Source organism: Hylobates moloch, unplaced genomic scaffold (genome assembly GCF_009828535.3).
Source record: "Hylobates moloch isolate HMO894 unplaced genomic scaffold, HMol_V3 SCAFFOLD_17, whole genome shotgun sequence".
Classification (NCBI taxonomy): domain Eukaryota; kingdom Metazoa; phylum Chordata; class Mammalia; order Primates; family Hylobatidae; genus Hylobates; species Hylobates moloch.
Window position 1 is genome coordinate 38120817 of NW_026652292.1, and position 18656 is coordinate 38139472.

The following is an 18656-nucleotide window of genomic DNA, read 5'->3' on the forward strand; positions in this document are numbered from 1 at the left end:
AGCAAGAGGATACAATGATTATAAATATATACGCACCCAACACTGGGGCAGCCAGATACATAGAGCAAATATTATTAGAGCTAAAGAGAGACAGATTAAAATAAAACAGCTGGAGACTTCCATACCCCATTTTCAGCACTGAACAGATTTCTCAGGAAGAAAAGTCAGAGACATAGGACTTAATCTGCACTACAGAATGAACCTAATAGAGATCTACAGAACATTTCATCAGATAAAAATTACTAAGAAGAAAATTTATAGCTATAAGTGCCTACATCAAAAAAGAAAAAAAAAATAACCTAATGATGTAACTTAAAGAACTAGAAAAGAGCAAACCAGGCCAGGCTCAGTGGCTCACGCCTGTAATCCCAGCACTTTGGGAGGCCGAGGCAGGCAGATCACGAGGTCAGGAGATCGAGACCATCCTGGCTAACACGGTGAAACCCCATCTCTACTAAAAAAAATACAAAAAATTAGCCGGGCACGGTGGCAGGCACCTGTAGTCCCAGCTACTCGGGAGGCTGAGGCAGAAAAATGGCGTGAACCTGGGAGGTGGAGCTTGCAGTGAGCCAAGATAGCACCACTGCACTCTGGCCTGGGCAAAAGAGCAAGATTCTGTCTCAAAAAAAAAAAAAAAAAAAAAAGAGCAAACCAAACCCAAAACTAGTAAAAGAGATATAGATCAGAGCAGAAATAAATTTGAAATGAAGAAAATACAAAAGAACAATGAAACAAAAAGTTCGTATTTTGAGAAGATAAACAAACTTGACAAACCTTTAGCCAGACTAATAATGGTGGGGGTGGGGGTAGGGGTGAAGACCCAAATAAAATCAGAGATGAAAAAGGGGACATTACAACTCATAAGAAATTCAAAGAATCATTAGTGGCTACTAGGAGCAACTATATGCCAATAAATTGGAAAATCTAGAAGAAATGAATAAATTCCTAGACATATATAACCTATCAAGATTGAACCAGAAAGAAATTAAAAATCTGAACAGCCCAATAATCATAAATATATACACCTACTATGTACCCACAAAAATTTAAAAATTTTAAAACAATGGCATGTGCCAGGCACTGGTACAGAGCACAGAAGATACAGCTCCCTGAAGCCTGGCTCTTATAAATATAAGTCTTAGGATATCACTTTTGAAAATAATTTTCTATATGTCCATTAACCTCTAATTCTTATATTAGATGGGTTTACCGATATTCAATTTATATTATGCTTCATAAACCACACAGGCTACAGTAAATACTTGTGTGCACCAAATATCATATCATCTAAGCAATTCTTTTACAGTTCTTTTACAATTCTTTATACCACAATATAAATACAATAAAAGTAATTATATTTATGTCATGATAAATATACTTGTTTTGACTGAAAGCCGCAGTTAACTAAAATAGTTGAAAGGGCCTTGGGTAAACCTTTGCTGTCTCGTAAACTAGCCATGGCACAAGCCTGACAGCACAAAGAAATCCACAGCAGCGAGGTTATTTCAGTCACAGGCAGCCTCAGCAGCTTCAGTGGCTGAGTCAGACGACCTTTTCTGACAGCACGTGTATGCCAGGCTGCTTGCAGGAGACAAAGCATCAACAGTCTCCTGAGTGAAGCACTCTCATCCCTCCCCATAGGTTTTCTATTATAGGCTCCTTCAAAAAAAAATAGAAATAGGCCATTTCCAGAGAAACTTGGATGGTAGGTTATGCACACAGAAGACTAGCAGAGGGGCTCATAGGGAGTTGAGAGCTTAACACAATAACAGGATTCCTCCTGAGAAACAGCCAAATTAGTTCCCTTTGGAAGACGCAAGAGTCCTTGCTACTCCTTGTCATACACATGGAAGGCAACATCCAAGAGTCATTCCCTGGCTGGTTTTGCACTTGAACTTGTAAAGTTTATCAGGGAAGACTTCACCCTCACTCGAAGAGAGGGAGGTCCAGAAACAACACTGTCTGGACTGAAAAGAGAAACATCTCTCCGGCATGTGTGGCAATATGCGCCCACGTGCACTAGTTTTCCCAAGTAGCTACCTAGGTCCATAAGAGGGGTAGGAAGATACAGCCAGCATCAACTGTGTCACAACTTTGTGGGGAAGCAGGCAAATGGCTGCACATTTTAAGAAATATGAATGTAATGTTCATATTGGTTTTGTTAAAAACAGACATAAGTGATCACCTCTATGGTTTTACACAACTCATAAGTTTATCTAGAAAAGTGGTCCCCAACTTTTTTGGCTGGTACTAGGGATCAGTTTTGTGGAAGACACTTTTTCCACAGACAGGGGTTTGGCGGGGACGTGGTTTTGGGATGAAATTGTTCCACCTCAGATCATCATGTGTTAGTTAGATTCTCATAAGGAGCGAGCAACCTAGATCCCTCACATGCACAGTTCATAATAGGGTTCCCACTCCTATGAGAATCTAATGCCAGGGCTGATCTAACAGGAGGCAGAGCTCAGGCAGTAACGCTCACTAACCCACCACTCATCTCCCACTGTAAGGCCCAGTTCCTAACAGACCATGGGCCAGTACAGGTCCATGGCCTGAGGGTTGGGGGCCCTTGGTCTAGAACACATCTGAAACCAAAACTTTGCCAAAAAGGACTAATGTTTCCCTTCTGCAGAGTCTAGAAATAAGTAACATCAAGGACAATTTGATTTTCTTTTAAATTCACAATAAACATACTCATTTACTTCTTGATGTAAAACATTTGCTGTAAATTATATAATTTAAAAATTATAAACAAAAAAGCAAGAGGTATGTTCCTTTGCCACCCTGCTTCTAAATCCAAAACAAATTTAAGATGTCTAAGGGAATCATCATTAGTACTTTAAGTATTTATAGTTCTATCCTCCTTAAAACTCAAGTCAAAACTCAAATCACCAGGGAGAAGAAAGGTTGAGAAGATGCAGCATTGTGGAGTGGGAAGATGCTGGCACAGAGCTTTAAGAGACAAGCTCTAATCCAGATTATACAATTCAAAAGAAAGGAGGTGAGCTAAAAGTTCTTTATTTAAGAAAAAAAAAAAGACGCCGTTGACTATGTTATATAGGGTGTAGTCACACTGTTATGCCTCCCACTGCTTAAGATACTATAGTACTAGAACAGACATTCAGTCACCACATTTAGAGAAATACGTAAAAAGCTTAAAGGTCAAAGAGGCTAGACAATCGAATGAAGAGAGTCCAAGAGAAAGACTGAATGAATGCACGGGGCCACTGAACAAAGGATGATGCCTTTCTCAAAGACATCTCTAAGGTAGATGGTACTAGAAGAAAAAAAAAAAAAGACTACAATTGAAATAATTGTCAAGGAAGGTCTGGGAAAAAAAAAAAAAGGGGAAAAAAAAAAAAAAAAAAAAAAGGAACTCCTTATTTGCTTGTATCTAATAGTTAGCAATGAAATCGACTACTTCTGGAGATTCAATATCTTCCAAGAGTTTAAAGCATCCACTGATAGATAATATGGAAGCACTTCATAACATAATGGAAAAGAGTAGACAGCCTGGAATCAGTTTCTCTGTGGGTCTATCCTGGTTCCACCTAAGCTGTGTGACATTGCGTATATAACTTAACCTCTCTATGCCTTAAAGTCATTATCTCTAAAATAAAGATAATTATTATTCCTATCTCATAAGACTATTGTGAGAATTTAAAATAATGCACATAAGGAATACGGTACTGGCTGATACATCACAAATGCTTGAATAGTAGCTAACATTATTAGCATTTTGTATGCAGAAGAATATGCAGTTAACTTAATGATCTCTGAAGATTCCTCTTAAATGTTGCACTTCAGAGACCAGCTCATAATCATCCATCCCACTATGACCCCCATAAAAGAAAGCAAGATAGGGCTTGAAAAGTCATAGAAACCTGGAGCCCAGCACAGGTAACGGAGTGCATAGGGCATAGCACAGAACAGGGGGCTGGAGGTCCAGGGTACTCACTGGACTCAAAATACAAGTCACAAAGCCAAAACAGAGTTTCATATCAGAAAATGCCCAATCTAGGCACTAACCCCAATTCCAAATTATTTTCCACTTTTGAGAGCACAGTTCTTACAATTCAATCTATGGTCAGGTTTCTGCTATGTATACTATATATTCCTACTATGAACAGGTGTCAGGGGTAGGCTTACAATAATCCTATAGTCCAAAGAGCTGTTTTGCTTATGTTCCTGAACTAGTGTAACAGATTATTCTTGATCCTTCTAATCCAGCTTTGTCCAGTAAAACTTCCTGCAATGATAATGTTTACTTGTGCTGATCAATACAGTAATCACTAGCCACATGTAGCTTTGCTTGATATGGGACTAGTATAAACGTAAATTCAATTTCTCAGTCAATTTTTTTTTTTTTTTGAGACAGGGTCTCACTCTGTGGCCCAGGCTGGAGCACAGTGACATAGTCACAGCTCACTGCAGCCTTGACCTCCTGGACTCAGGCAATCCTCAGACCTCAGCTCCTGGGTAGGTGGGACTTAGGCACATGCCACCATGTCTGGCTAATTTTTTGTAATTTTTTGTAGACACAGGGTTTCACCATGTTGCCCTTGAACATCTAGGCTCAAGCGATCCACCTGCCTCAGCCTTCCAAAGTGCTGGGATAACAGGCCTGAGCCACTGTGCCATAATTTTAATTTTAATTTTATAAGTCACATGTGGCTAGTGGCTACCATACTAGAGAGTGTAGTGAATTAGGAGTGGTTGCGCACATCACTGTGTTGAAAGAGACCCTAATGTGTGTCTCGGCCTACCAGAAAAGCATTCTGTGATCCATCAGAGATGTCTGTTCCGGGACACAGAAGGGCAGCCTTTATTACATTTGCTGGATCAGTTAAAGGATTTTCTCTCCTTAGGCCAAAAGAGAGCCTCTCTTTCCTAATACCTACAATGATTCTTCAACACAAGGTTATTTTCTGCTTTTGTAAGAAATGAGATGAACTGAAAAGAACCAGATTATAACAGAAAAAATTTTAAAGAGAACTTCACCCAGGATAATGCATAACGCCCCTCTGTACTCTAGAAAGAAATACTGGTTTCTGACAGTTTTACAGAAATACAGGAAGTCAACAGGTGTAAAACTATTGATTATTTTAAGCTATGCTGTAGGCCTTTTTTCAGTAATGCTATAGTTGTGTGCCACGGACAGGTCATTAAGATGGATGAATAAATTAAAGACAGGTTACACAGAAAGTGTAAGCCACATTATCCATTTTAAATGCAGAAAATGTAAAGCCATTGCAAAAGAAACCACCACGCCTCGGTTGAAAGTAACATATACCTCAGCAATTTAAAAATAGCACACTTCATTTTCCAAGAAAGGAACAAAACTCTAACATTTGATTGTTTCAAAATACACTGTACTGACTTCATGAAACATTATCTTGGCCTTGTAAAAATGAATCAAAAGATACCACGTACAACACCTGCCATCATGAGAAAAATCAATCAGGAACCTATGTATTTTCAATTCCAGATCCCAATAGGGGTCCTATAAAGCCCTCCCAAGGAAAAACTACCTCAAACTCCCACGAAAATTTGGTTCCAAGTTGATCCTCAAAGCCTCAAGTTGAGAACCATTTGAAGTCTTCTTTGAGGTTCAATATGTTAAAACCAAAGTGGCACGGTTTTGGTAAAAGCCCCTGTTTCTGCCCTGGGTCCTTAAGCCTGGGAAGGCTGCAGAATTATTCAAGCCCCTTCCAAACACTGAGATACCCAAAGGACAGTCAGTGCCTGAATTTGCTCTGAATTGAACCACATCAAAGTAGTTATATGTGCAAAGCTCTTCCCTTAAAGAAATCACAAAATCTATGTCAGTAAGATCATGAACTTCTTCTGACACATTTACTATTTTCCAGGGATTCCACATACACAAATTCATCTTGGAATTTCATTCAAGGAGATCTATTTCATTTAAGGATCAAAAGACTTTTATAAGCTGGTCCCATTGCTTGATTCCCAAAGAGAGCATTCTAGTGAGACCCTATCTAACCAGAAAGCTGAAGTTACAGCAAAATTTTAACTATTATATATTTAGATAGAATGGATCCATTTCCAAAACAAAAAAAAAAGCTGTCATTGTTATCCAGAAAACAAATGAACTGTGGTACTTTTTCTTGAATTAATACTTAACATCAAGTTAAATAATTAACACCAAGAATTCAAAAATAACCTCTTACCTCTACCACCGTGGTTTCTGCAGCTTTGCACATTGGCAAGTTGAAATTCCTTGCACTTTTCCTACAGGGGTGGAGGAGATAAGAAAGTTGGGGGGTGGAAAGACCAAAAATAAGCATCTCTGTCACCTTTAAGGTTTTATAGATTAGAATTTCTATGCACTAAGAATCTAAGAATCTTTCCAAAAAGAGTGTATCATATTTTCCATTAATAAAGTTTTATAAATATCTCATAAATTTTTAAAAATCATAACTACTTTATTCAATGTATATAGTTTTGTTTTGAAAAGGATTGAGGGAAAGAGGACTATTTTTCACATTCAACATATAGCTACAACAAAAAAAGGAATATTAATAAATCTATCTTATTTGAAGTTAATTTCCCTTAATCTTTTAACAAGTATGCTTTGTCCCTATTAGTTAAATATTTCATTCAACCACTTGCTTTCATTAAAATATTAAGAAAGGAAAAGTAGCAAATGCTTCACATGAGAAGATACAGTAATTACATTCTCTATTGAAGAGAAGCCTATTGCTGAAACTAAATGAAACATTCATTGATAATTTGAGTCACCTATAAAGATCATTCTGGAGAATCATTTTCTGATGAAGTTTTTGAAAGTATACCACCCATATCAGACCCCGAGGTGTAAAAATTTCTAGCAGGTGCCAATTTTGCTGATGGTTTTGCACTCTGATGCTCCTCAATACAGTTCCCCTAATGGTAAAGATTAAAATATATTTTTTGTCTCTGGGAATATAGGTTGACTGCAGAATTTCTTTGGTAGAAGGAAGTAAGTCACAGCTATGTTTTACTAGCTCTTTTGAGCCACCAATATTTCTTTTGCTCAGATTGAAGAATGAGTACAGGAAAAGGAGCATCCTTGAGAAAGGAGCCCCCATGAACTTTCACAAGTTGCTGGGTTAGATCCCACCAGACATCCAGGCATCAAAAGCTCCAAGGGCAAAATGGTCAGAGGCAAAGGAGTCCCAAGTCCCCCACTTGAATAATCTAGACAGCCTTCTGTTCCAGCTGTCCCACTAAATATGAAGTCAGTCCTAAGGTCACTTGACCATTGGTGATGCAAGCTTTCATTTCACACCAGAACTCATTAACCACCAGCATAAAGTCAGTGCCCAGAATAGCCTTTGTGCAGCCTTTAAATACCAGAGCCAGGCACTGCAGTGCAGAATAAACGTGGGAATATTTTCAATAATTCCTTTATGCTTGGTAGTATACAATTTTGTTAATCTTTTAAAAAAAGCAACTAAGCATGTGTAAATATTACACAAACGTGTCAAATAAGGTAAAGATGATGTAAAATGTCTCCTGTTATTGCCAAAATTAGTTGTACTTTAAAAAACTGGCTAAATTAAAGAAATCAAAGAGCATTAATATCACATAAGTCCTTCAGAAATAAAAAGTGATATGAGAGTGTCACTGAGAACTTAATTGTGATTGCAACAAAGCTGCATTTGCTAAAGATTTAAAAATTGTTAATCGAAAGCAGCAAATGATAAATGAGCAAAAACAATGATTTCTGTAATCTGATAGGTAAAGTCTTCAAGATCAAATAGTTTGGAAAACTCTTAAGTGTACACTCAAAGGTTTCATAATCCTCAAAAAACAACTATATAAATCTATAAATCCAAGATATAAATACTTAGTATGCTTAGAATAACCAAAAGACTTTAAAATCTATAAAGTCTGTGGCTGAGAGTGAGGATTGAAAATTCAGTATTATAAAGGTTAATCAATTTTTCAGATAGAACCTTTGTAAGCATTTCCTAGAAGACACCAAAAGGACTGAAGGACTGACCCCAATGATTATTAGCAGTATCTTTCCAGAGTATCAAATTAACTTTGACATTTTAAGATAATACATGTAAATTATAATATCAATTAAATAAAATTGTATGATGTCACATTTTCTAAGCATGTAACTGGTCTTGGCAACTAAAATACATAAGGAGAAAAACAACTGCACGTGCCTATATAAAAGGGCATATAGATTCAAATATTTAACAAGCAGTGCAACATAGATATCAACCAGTCCAAACAGACTCCCACAGGTAGACATACCAGCAGCCCTGCACACACTTATATATGTGCAATACACATGGGCGTGTATGATTTTGGGCCATTTCGAAAATACATTTTTAAATTCCAAATTCACTCTGACATCCATTTTTAGAGTTGCTGATATGCACGAGTGTTTTTAAAACTGTCACAATACCTGAAAATCACGTTTCCTGCTCGGTCCGCCTTCCAGGCTTTCACCAAAGCAAAATCCCCTGTAATTGCTTCTTCCAAAATAAAGTGCTGACCATTGAACTCCCTCACCTGCAGAAGAGGGAGAAGACGTCGTCAGGTATTTGCACAGGTCTTGATTGAGATAGAGACACTCTGATAGAGGTAGATAATAAGGATACAAGCCTAGTGAGGGAAAATTTCTCAGAGGGAAAAGCATCCCAGAGACTTCAAAGATAAGCAGTGTTAGGCAAGCAGGACTTAGTCAAAGTGGTCTAAGGGGAGCTAAGGAAACAGACAAGCAAAGGTCCACTGACAAAAGAAAACTTGTGCATTTGAGGAACTGAAAGTTCTATGGCCTGAGGGATAGACTATTTTCATTTTACTATTTGTATGTACAGGTTATATATTGAATACGAAAAGTAGTCCTTCTTTCCCTCCCCCCTGAAAAAACAGTTTGCATAAAATGGTCTATGTATTGTTTTTCTAAATAAAAGAGTTACAAAAATCTATCATTCAGCTATCCTCATTAACCTATAATCACCTGTTGAGATTTTAAATGGGATTCACAGAATCAGTAAATTTGGAGAAAATCAACATGCCCTATCTTCCCACCCATGAGCATAGTATATGTCTCCATTTACTGAGGTTTTCTTCGACCTCCTTCAATAGTTTTATTATTTTCTCCATAAAAGCTTTATATATTTTTCTTAGGTTTATTTATAGGTACTTAGTGGTTTCTCTTGCTACTGTGAATGTTATATTTGCTCCTATCTACTCTTCTGACATTACTGGTCTAGGGAATGCTATTGATTTTTATTTATGTTTATTGCCTTTTAATTATACTACAAATTTTGGAGGGAAGAACATAAAGCAAAACTGTCTTGCCATCCTGTTCTTTTATTCTTGAGGGTTTATTTCCCGGAATTAAAACAAACATCCATTGCCACACTCCATCACTGCACAAAATGGAGCCATGTGAATGTAGAACTCCATTCTCATCCCTACTGCACCCCCTAGTGGAAAAACAGACTAAGTGCGTTTTACAAAAAGCTGCTATAGAAAATTTTGGTACATTTATTTCAACTATGGTTTGAAACAAAACCTTTCTTAAATAAAAGCTGCTTTAAAGACATTAACCAAGTTGCCTGCTAGAAAAAAGATTAATGCACTTAGGGAATAACTGATGAATGAGGATCTTACTATAGGAACTAAGATAAATTATATGAAAGATATTTCTGAGCCACATATCAATATACAAAGTTATTTTGGAACAGCTTATATATTTCAAAAATCACTGTAAATACCAACAATGATAGTTGAGCATTTTACATACAGATCTAGAAAACTGGGGTAAATATATGCAAATGCAAGGCAAAGTCAATAAACAGGCTTCTTTGATTTTCCAGTTACATAATTTTCTGATGTGTCTACACACCAGCTGTTGCTGAGTGTTAGTTTTACTGAAATTTAAAAATGGGGAAGGAGTTGGTTTTGTCAAACTAGCTATTATACTCACTTGAAAGAATTGTACATTTCATAGTCACCACTTCCTCACGTTTTGGTTCTTTCTTGAATCTAATGAGATTTTCATCCCCTCTATTCCAAAAAGGAATAATCCTTAAAGTTGTCAATGACCTCTGTTTTTCCAAATCCAATGATTCAATTCCAGGCCCTGTATTACCAACCTCTTCACACTCAGTTGATCATTCCCTTCTTTTTAAAATTTCCCTTATCTTTCAAATTGCCAGATGCCCCTGGGTTTCTTCTTTACTTACTAATCACTCTTTCCCATTTCTCTTTGATGCTCCTTCTCTTCCCAATTTCTAAAATGTCAACGAGGTGCTCTGCACTCAGCCCCTAGACACTCATCTAGTATACAGATTTAAATACTATAATGCTGATGCCTCCAAAGTCTCTATCCTGGCTCTAGACTCTCCCCTGATCTGAAGTCCACTAAGCACCTCCTCTTGGAGTCTAATGAACATCTCCAATGCGCCATGTTCCAAACAGAGCTCTTTGATAAGGCCTGTGCTTCACTCATCTTACACAGTATGCTTGACTCCTCTTACACCCCTTACCTATCCACCAGCAAATCCTGTTGGCTCTACCATGAACATAACACCAATTTCAACGACTTCTCTCAAACTCCACTGTTACCACCTTGGTCTAGCCACCTTCCATTCCCTCCTAAATTAACACAACAGCCTCCTAAACCCTCTCTCACTGCGTCTGCTCTTGGCTTCCTAGCAAAAAAAAAAAAAAAAAAGAATCACCACCCCAGCAGCCACAGTGATAGTTACAAAAGACAACTCAAATTACATCACTCTCACGCTTATTCAAACCTCCATAGACTTCCCACTACGTTCCGTAAAATTCAAACTTTGCATGAATTTGGCTCCTGCCTCTCTTCAATCTCCATCCCTATCACTCTCTGCCTCATGTGCTGTTCCAGCCTCAGCACCCTCCTGTTCCCCAAACACGGCAAGCCTGTAGCTGCCTCGGCACCTTGTACTTACTCGTCCTTCTGAATAGAGCACAAACCCTCTTATGTCCACTTGCCTCGTTCTCCTACCTTATTCAGGTCTCTACCAAGTATCACCTCCCCAAAGCTCTCCCTGGCCACCAATCTGGAATATCAGCTGCCTGGCCAATGATAATTAATTCTCTTTGCCCTTAATCTACTTGATTTGTCTTCACAGTACTTCCACTATAGACATTATGCATTTATTCATTCACTGTCAGTTCCTCCACTAGTAGGAGGACTTGATCTAGATCATTTTACGACAGTGCTTAGACCAGGGCTCAGCGAAGAGTAGGACCTCAATAAATAACACTAATTCAGAAATTAACTCACTTCTTCCTACTTTAAGTAAAAAAAATAAAGTACTAAGAATTAAGAAATAAATTATCTGTCATATTCCTAGGGAATTCAGACAAAATTAAAAAACTACGAGTTTGAGGCACCTGACTCCAGGCAGAAATGAACCCAAGAAATATTTTAGTCTCATATTTTCCCAAGGTGAATTAATTCTTCAACTTCTAGCAAGCTATCAAAGTATTTATCGCAAGTTTTCTGGGAACCTTTATGAGATACTACTACAGCTCATTTTAATAATTAGGCTCCTGTCTTTTACTTTGTCAAGAAGCCTTTTAAACTTATTTAGACAGTAAAGGAAAAAGATCAAACATAAAAAACACATTAATAAAAGCTTTGAATCCACATAGATCACTCTCAACAGAAAGATGTCTCCAGATGGAAGACACAGCTGGAGACCAACACTGAACATCAAAGGACATATTCGGTGACCTCCAATCTTCCCTCTGATTGTTCCTCGGGAGGGGCAGAGCCAGCATCCCCATATGCAGAAAAGTGATAAGAGATCCCCTGATTTACTATGTTCACTTCCCCAGAGATGAGTACAGCATTTCTGCAACCTGTGTTAACTCTCTTTGGCCATCTAGACAAGGAAATGGAAAGATACTAAAAAATACCGTAATGAAATACTGGCCAGTGTAATTTTTGGAATTTTCTCCAATCTGAGCAGCTCAAATACCTTTATCTGAAGTTCTATTCTTCTATAATATACCTATAATAAATGTACCCCATCCTACTCAGCACTTTAAACAGAAGTAGGTTATTCCGTCAAAAGCTCAAATGTGTCCAAGATACAAAATAAATAGTGATCATATGAACTCTCTATTCTATCATAACAGTTCCTTTCAAGGTTTCAGACAAACATATTATTTCCTTGTTTTTTCCTTCCTACAGTCACTTTAGGAAGGGCCTGAGCATAAAGAGTTTGCTAGCATGCATATCACAACTACTTTATTTTCCACATAAGCATAATCAGCAAGTATAACTGTTTCTCAATTTGTTAAAGCCTACCATAAAATCAGTTCAAGTAACTAACCTTAACTAGTACATCATATGTGGATTACACCATTTTTTCCTTCTTTTTATTCTAGTTTCTCTATGTGATTTTAAATGCTAGTGGATGCCTAGATTTAGCTAGAAATTTTGCCTATTTATGAAAATGAATGAGTGCTTTTTCTCACATAGAGGTGATTTTACACTTATTTGTCCAATGATCCACCCAAAATCCCACGTGGAAAGAGAAGTCCTGGTATAATCTGGTTAAGAGTGTTTCTTACCTCTCTTGGCTTACTGGCAATGGCAACACTGCCATCTTTGTTGTATTTGATAGGCGATCCTCCTTCTTGTACCAGGGTCCCATACCCTGTGGGGGTGTAAAATGCAGGAACTCCAGCCCCGCCTGCACGGATCCTCTCTGCAAGTGTGCCCTACAAATGAGCAACCAACACCCCATAAGTTCACTAAGCACACTTCTGTATGTGGACACAAACATTTACACGTGGTTCATACTCTCTAGAGGCTTATAATTCTAAAAAGTAGCTAGCATTGTACATTAGTGTGAGTATTTCATTAATATTGTATGCTAGAAGATCAATTTTAAGAAGTTACTGCCCCTCTAGATCCATTCTAAATCCACATTCAAAATGTAACCACTTATTTGTATAGACATGCTTTCAGCTTCCATACCTCCCAGTGATCTCTTGACACATTTAAATGTGTCTATTTTTGATATTCTAAGTCAATTTTAAAATCCAAATTATGAAACTTTAGTTATATATTAACTAATGCAATTAAATGTTGTTTTATTTCATGATCTATGTTGGTATGGCCTAAATTTTATTCAAGTTAATAATGTAAAGTGTTGCCGGGCGCGGTGGCTCACGCTTGTAATCCCAGCACTTTGGGAGGCCGAGGCGGGCGAATCACGAGGTCAGGAGATCGAGACCACGGTGAAACCCCGTCTCTACTAAAAATACAAAAAATTAGCCGGGCGTGGTGGCGGGTGCCTGTAGTCCCAGCTACTCGGAGAGGCTGAGGCAGGAGAATGGCGTGAACCCGGGAGGCGGAGCTTGCAGTGAGCCAAGATCGCGCCACTGCACTCCAGCCTGGGTGACAGAGCGAGACTCTGTCTCAAAAAAAAAAAAAAAAAAAAATGTAAAGTGTTTAAATTTTAGAGCTTATTTTAAACCATTTTCATAAATATTTTTATCTACAAATTGTCTAAGAAAAAAAAAACAAAGGAAAAATACAGCATACAGGTAAATTGGTTTTTAAAAGCCAAGAGTACATCAAATTGTTTCAGAATAGAAACAGCTGCAAGCAAAGTTTCTTTGTATCTTCTTTTGATCATCATCGTTCCCATGGGTGACTCTTCTTCCTAGGTACCAGTGATTTCAAGACTAGTTTCCCTAGCTCTCTCACTCTCAACTGTTTTTCTACCCAGGTTTTCCCTAGGGAATCAACTCTGGCCCTGAACCTTGACACCCCTCCTAACATTGATGCCTACTGTGATAGACTTGTTATGACAGTCTTACTAGAAAACTGACTGGCTAGTCAGTAGTTAAAAATTGGGGCTGGACACCATGGCTCATGACTGTAAATCCCAGTGCTTTGGGAGGTGAAGGATCACTTGAGGCCAGGAGTTTGAGACCAGCCTGGGCAACATAATGAGATCTGCCTCTTTAAGAAAAAAAAGAATTGGTTCATGGTATTAATGATGATGTGTTCATATTGTCCCAACCTTAAAAAGTATTTTCTACTTTAACAGGACTCTAAGTATTCAACTCGAAGAAGAAACTAACAGTTGGGACTTGAGACATTGAGTCATTCAAGTAGGTGGAATATTCTGGGGAAAGACAGACTTGGGGTATAACTGAAAATCTTCCAGATAACTGATTATCTAGCCAATGGAAAGAGATGACTCTACCTTGTGTTGTGAAGTTAGTAACATTCACAAAAAATTAAATCATCAAAATCACCATAACACTACCCCCAGCCTTAAAATATGTTTTATATATACCCTCCCTGAATACTCTCCTTCTATCATACCAGGTAAGGGCCTGAAAGTGGACTATTTCTGCAGATAGACCTTCTGTAGGTGCCACCAGCTTCTTACCCTCACCCACCAAAGAAGTCCTGATCCCCACCATTGATACTCCTCCGCCTAGCCTTCAGGCTGCAAAATAAGCTGCCAGAGCCAGTGTTTACTAATGAGCCACTAAGTTGGGGAAGGAGACACTGACCTCTCTTAGCCTGAGGAAAAACTGTAAAAAATATATATATATTAACGATGTACATCCTTTCTGACAAAATAAGGAGTAACATAAAAGATACCAAGGGTAATCAAAAGGTTAATTTTCAATAGCTCCACAACCCAAAGAATACTGTATCTCAACCTACCATGTGAAAAATACTGCTATGGACTGAACTGTGTTCTCCCCAAAATTCATATATTGAATTCCTAGTCACCAATGTGACTGCATTGAGATAGGGCCTATAAGGAGGTCATCAAGGTTGAAGGAAGTCAAAAAGGTGGGGCCCTGATCTGGTATGATTAGTGTTCCTACAAGAAGACAAACCCAGAGAGGGAGCATGCATGCTCTCCGCCATGCAAGACCAGTGAGAATTCGGCCATCTGCAAGCCAAGGAGGACTTCCAAGCCTTCAGAACTGTGAGAAACTTCTGTTGTTTAAGCCACCAGTCTGTGACATTTTGTTATAGCAGCCTGGGAAGACTAAAACATCTTTGTTTTTTTTTGTTTTTGTTTTTTCAAAAAACTGAGGAAATTGGGTAAATACCAAGCCCAGTTCAATGCTATGGTATGTACAGGTAACAGTGCTATAGAGTGACCAGGTGTGACTGCAACACGAGCCTCAGAATAGTTCCCCATGTGTGCTTCCTAGACAAACACACCATGATTTCATTACTAATTTTTAAAAATCTACTAAATTATGTTAATAGCAACTTGGCAAAGTCAGTGGCAATGTTTTCTGTTGATTAAAATAAAGCAGAGTGGCTCAGTTCAAGAGCTGAGAGCAGAGCATGTCAAAATGAAAGAAGAGCAAACTGTAGACCCTTGTTTTACTTAAAGATTTCAGAAAGTTTTCCTTTCTTTATGAATAACTCCAATTAGTTAAGAGATGACATAGAAAATGAGTGAAAAGTTGCTAGATTAATTATAGCAACTGCTTGCTTTGTAGTAACATCAGTTCCCTGGAAATCTAGGTTCTGATCCCAGCACTTACTCAGATATAGTCACATGCACCTTTCATGGGCTTCACTCTGATGTGTCTCAGCAAGGCCAGATCACCCACAAATTTCTAGTTCTAAAATTCATAGAAATTGGAGAGGCACGGTGGCTCACACCTGTGAGGCCGAGGCAGGTGGCTCATTTGAGGTCAGGAGTTCAAGACCAGCCTGGCCAACATGGTGAAACCCCGTCTCTACTAAAAATACAGAAAACAAAAGTAGATGGGCTTGGTGGTACATGCCTGTAATCTCAAATCTCAGCTTCTCAGGAGGCTGAGGCAGGAGAATTGCTTGAACTCAGGAGGTGGAGGTTGCAGTGAGCCGAGATCACACTGCTGCACTCCACCCTGGGTGACAGAGTGGGACTCTGCCTCAAAAAATAAAATAAAATAAAATAAATTCCTATAAATTAACTTTTTAGGATGATTCTCAAACATTCCAACAAATCCTTTTGTATGCTTCTGGCACAATACACATTACAGTGCCAAACTTAAAATCTTATCTTGCAGCCTGGATATCTTTTAGAAATATCTCCTTTTTCAGTACACAGCAGAAGAAAATACTAATCCTCCAGCAATCAACAGGTGTGAGTTAGAAACAAAATTCCTTGGTTTGGCAAAGTAGTATTTCCTCTGCCTTACCACTTTTGCACAAAGAAATTTCCACAGAGGGCCGGGCGCGGTGGCTCAAGCCTGTAATCCCAGCACTTTGGGAGGCCGAGGCGGGCGGATCACGAGGTCAGGAGATCGAGACCATCCTGGCTAACACGGTGAAACCCCGTCTCGACTAAAAATACAAAAAATTAGCCGGGCGAGGTGGCGGGCGCCTGTAGTCCCAGCTACTCAGGAGGCTGAGGCAGGAGAATGGCGTGAACCTGGGAGGCGGAGCTTGAAGTGAGCCAAGATCGCGCCACTGCACTCCAGCCTGGGGGACAGAGAAAGACTCCGTCTCAAAAAAAAAAAAAAAAAAAAAAAGAAAAAAAGAAATTTCCACAGAGAAAAGGAATTTTTAAAGTAAGTTAGTATTATAAAAGAAAAGCAAATTTTCTCACCTGTGGTGTCAGCTCCACTTCTAATTCACCAGATAAGTACTGTCGTTCAAATTCTGCATTTTCTCCCACATAAGAAGAGACCATGCGTTTTATCTGCTTGGACCGAAGCAAAAGCCCCAAACCAAAATTGTCAACCCTAGAAGGAAAATGAAGGGAGCTTACCAAAGAGCGTCTGACAGAACACTATTACATCTTTTTAAAGAGATAAAACTTTGTTAATTTAAAGAAAAATAAATCCTTTCTCATAGGCATTTAATCCACATTCTCAGTCTCCCGTAACCCCAAAACTTTTGCAAGGTAGCTATCCTTTTATTTTACAGTTGAGGAAACTAAAACTCAAGAAGTTTAAGTGATTTTTTGTGGGGGCGGGGTATGCACAAGGCAAGGTCTTGGGCAGTAAGGGACATACAGCCAATATTCACACCCGTGTCAACCCTACAGTTTTACCCCACACCTTTTGTTATTTTCACGGCTGCAGAGTGATTCTGAGTTAGAAGATAAGCAAAGAGATGAATTGGTTCTTGTCCTATGCTTTGAAGGAACACATAAATGCAGTGGCAATATACTGACCCAAAAGGAAGATCTGGATGGAGAAGCTCTTTCTCTTCTAATAAGGAGAGAGGGGCATTCTGGTATTTAAAAGAGAGATTAACATACTCATCGAAATGTGGACCCAAATTATAAATAGCTATGAACATTTTCCCTATATCATAAATCTTTTGCTCAAGAAGATTTACACATTCTTAACAAAAAAAAAAAACAAAAAATTAATCACAAGCCAGTGAAGAGTGTAAGTGGAAACAATAATCCTGTATCTGTTAAATTATATATACTATAGTTTAACATCTTTATTATTTTAAAGCTGGCGCTCAATTTATTCTTAGAAATGGTATACACAGTGTTGACTTTATTTTTTCATTGGGTGAAGGTCTCCAGGTTTATGCCTTTCTTTATTTCTATTATTTTTTGAAGCAAAATATGCCTAGAATTTAAAGCAAAGTCAACGTAACAAGATAGACAACTGAATGAATTATTTTTCCATTTCAGTCACCTTAAAGACTGAAGATCATCTTCCATTCAAGAGTCAGAAATATTTTAACCAACTAGAGAAATAAAACATTTCTAAGATAAGAATACTTGACCTTAAGCTTTTTTTAATGGTGAAATTTTTTAATGGCGAAATATTTTAATGACGAAATATTTTTTTAATGGTGAAATATTTTTAATGGTGAAATATCTTTTAATGGCGAAATATTTTTTAATGGTGAAATATTTTTAATGGCGAAATATCTTTTAATAGTGAAATATTTTTTAATGGTGAAATTTTTTTAATGGGGAAATATTTTTAGTAGCAAAACACTTTTAATGGCAAAAAGTATGATGAGACACCACCACAAACATGAAGGGATGGCTAAAAAAGAAGAAAACACCAAGTCTCAACAAAGATGTGAAACAATCAGAACTCTCATATGTGCCAAGGGGAATGTAAACTGAAATGATCACCTTGGAAAAACTGTTAGTACCTACTAATGTTCAATATATCCATATGCTATGGGTCAGCAATTCCATTCTGGGTCTATAACCAACAGAAATGCATACTTAGGTTCATCACAAGGCATGTACAAGAAAATTCATAGCAGCACTGTTCATTATGGCCAAAATTGGAGCCTCCCAAATGCTCATCAGCAAAATAGATAATTGTGGCATACTACATAATGAAGTGGGGTATAGCAGTGAGAATGACTCATCTATAACCATTAGCAACAGTGGCTGAATCTCACAGAACAATGTTGAGCTAAAGCCAGATACAAGAGTATACTCTGAAATATTCCTTTAATATGATGTTCAAAATCAGACAAAACAAATCTATGAGGATCAAAAGTAAAGCTAACGATTAATATTGGTAGTGGGAGAAGAGAATAGTGACTGGAAGGTGCAGGAAGAGGGCTTCCTGGGGTACTGGGCATGTTCCATTTATCTATCTGGGCATTGATGACATGGGTGTGCAGCTTGTAAAACTCCATCAAACTGTATTTATGA

The 18656-nt window shown here is 38.0% G+C and overlaps 1 protein-coding gene across 3 annotated transcripts in view; it reads right to left on the reverse strand.

Moving 5' to 3' along the window:
• The window catches only part of OXCT1 (3-oxoacid CoA-transferase 1), a 141473-nt gene that overhangs the window by 107167 nt on the left and 15650 nt on the right, over window positions 1–18656 (reverse strand). For all 3 annotated transcript variants that reach the window (XM_058430050.1, XM_032136188.2, XM_032136189.2), the window contains exons 4-7: window positions 16617–16752; window positions 12595–12744; window positions 8426–8532; window positions 6192–6252 (exon numbers count right to left, since the gene is read on the reverse strand). In XM_058430050.1, coding sequence (XP_058286033.1) covers window positions 6192–6252; window positions 8426–8532; window positions 12595–12744; window positions 16617–16752 — 454 coding nt within the window. The remainder of the gene's footprint in view (window positions 1–6191; window positions 6253–8425; window positions 8533–12594; window positions 12745–16616; window positions 16753–18656) is intronic.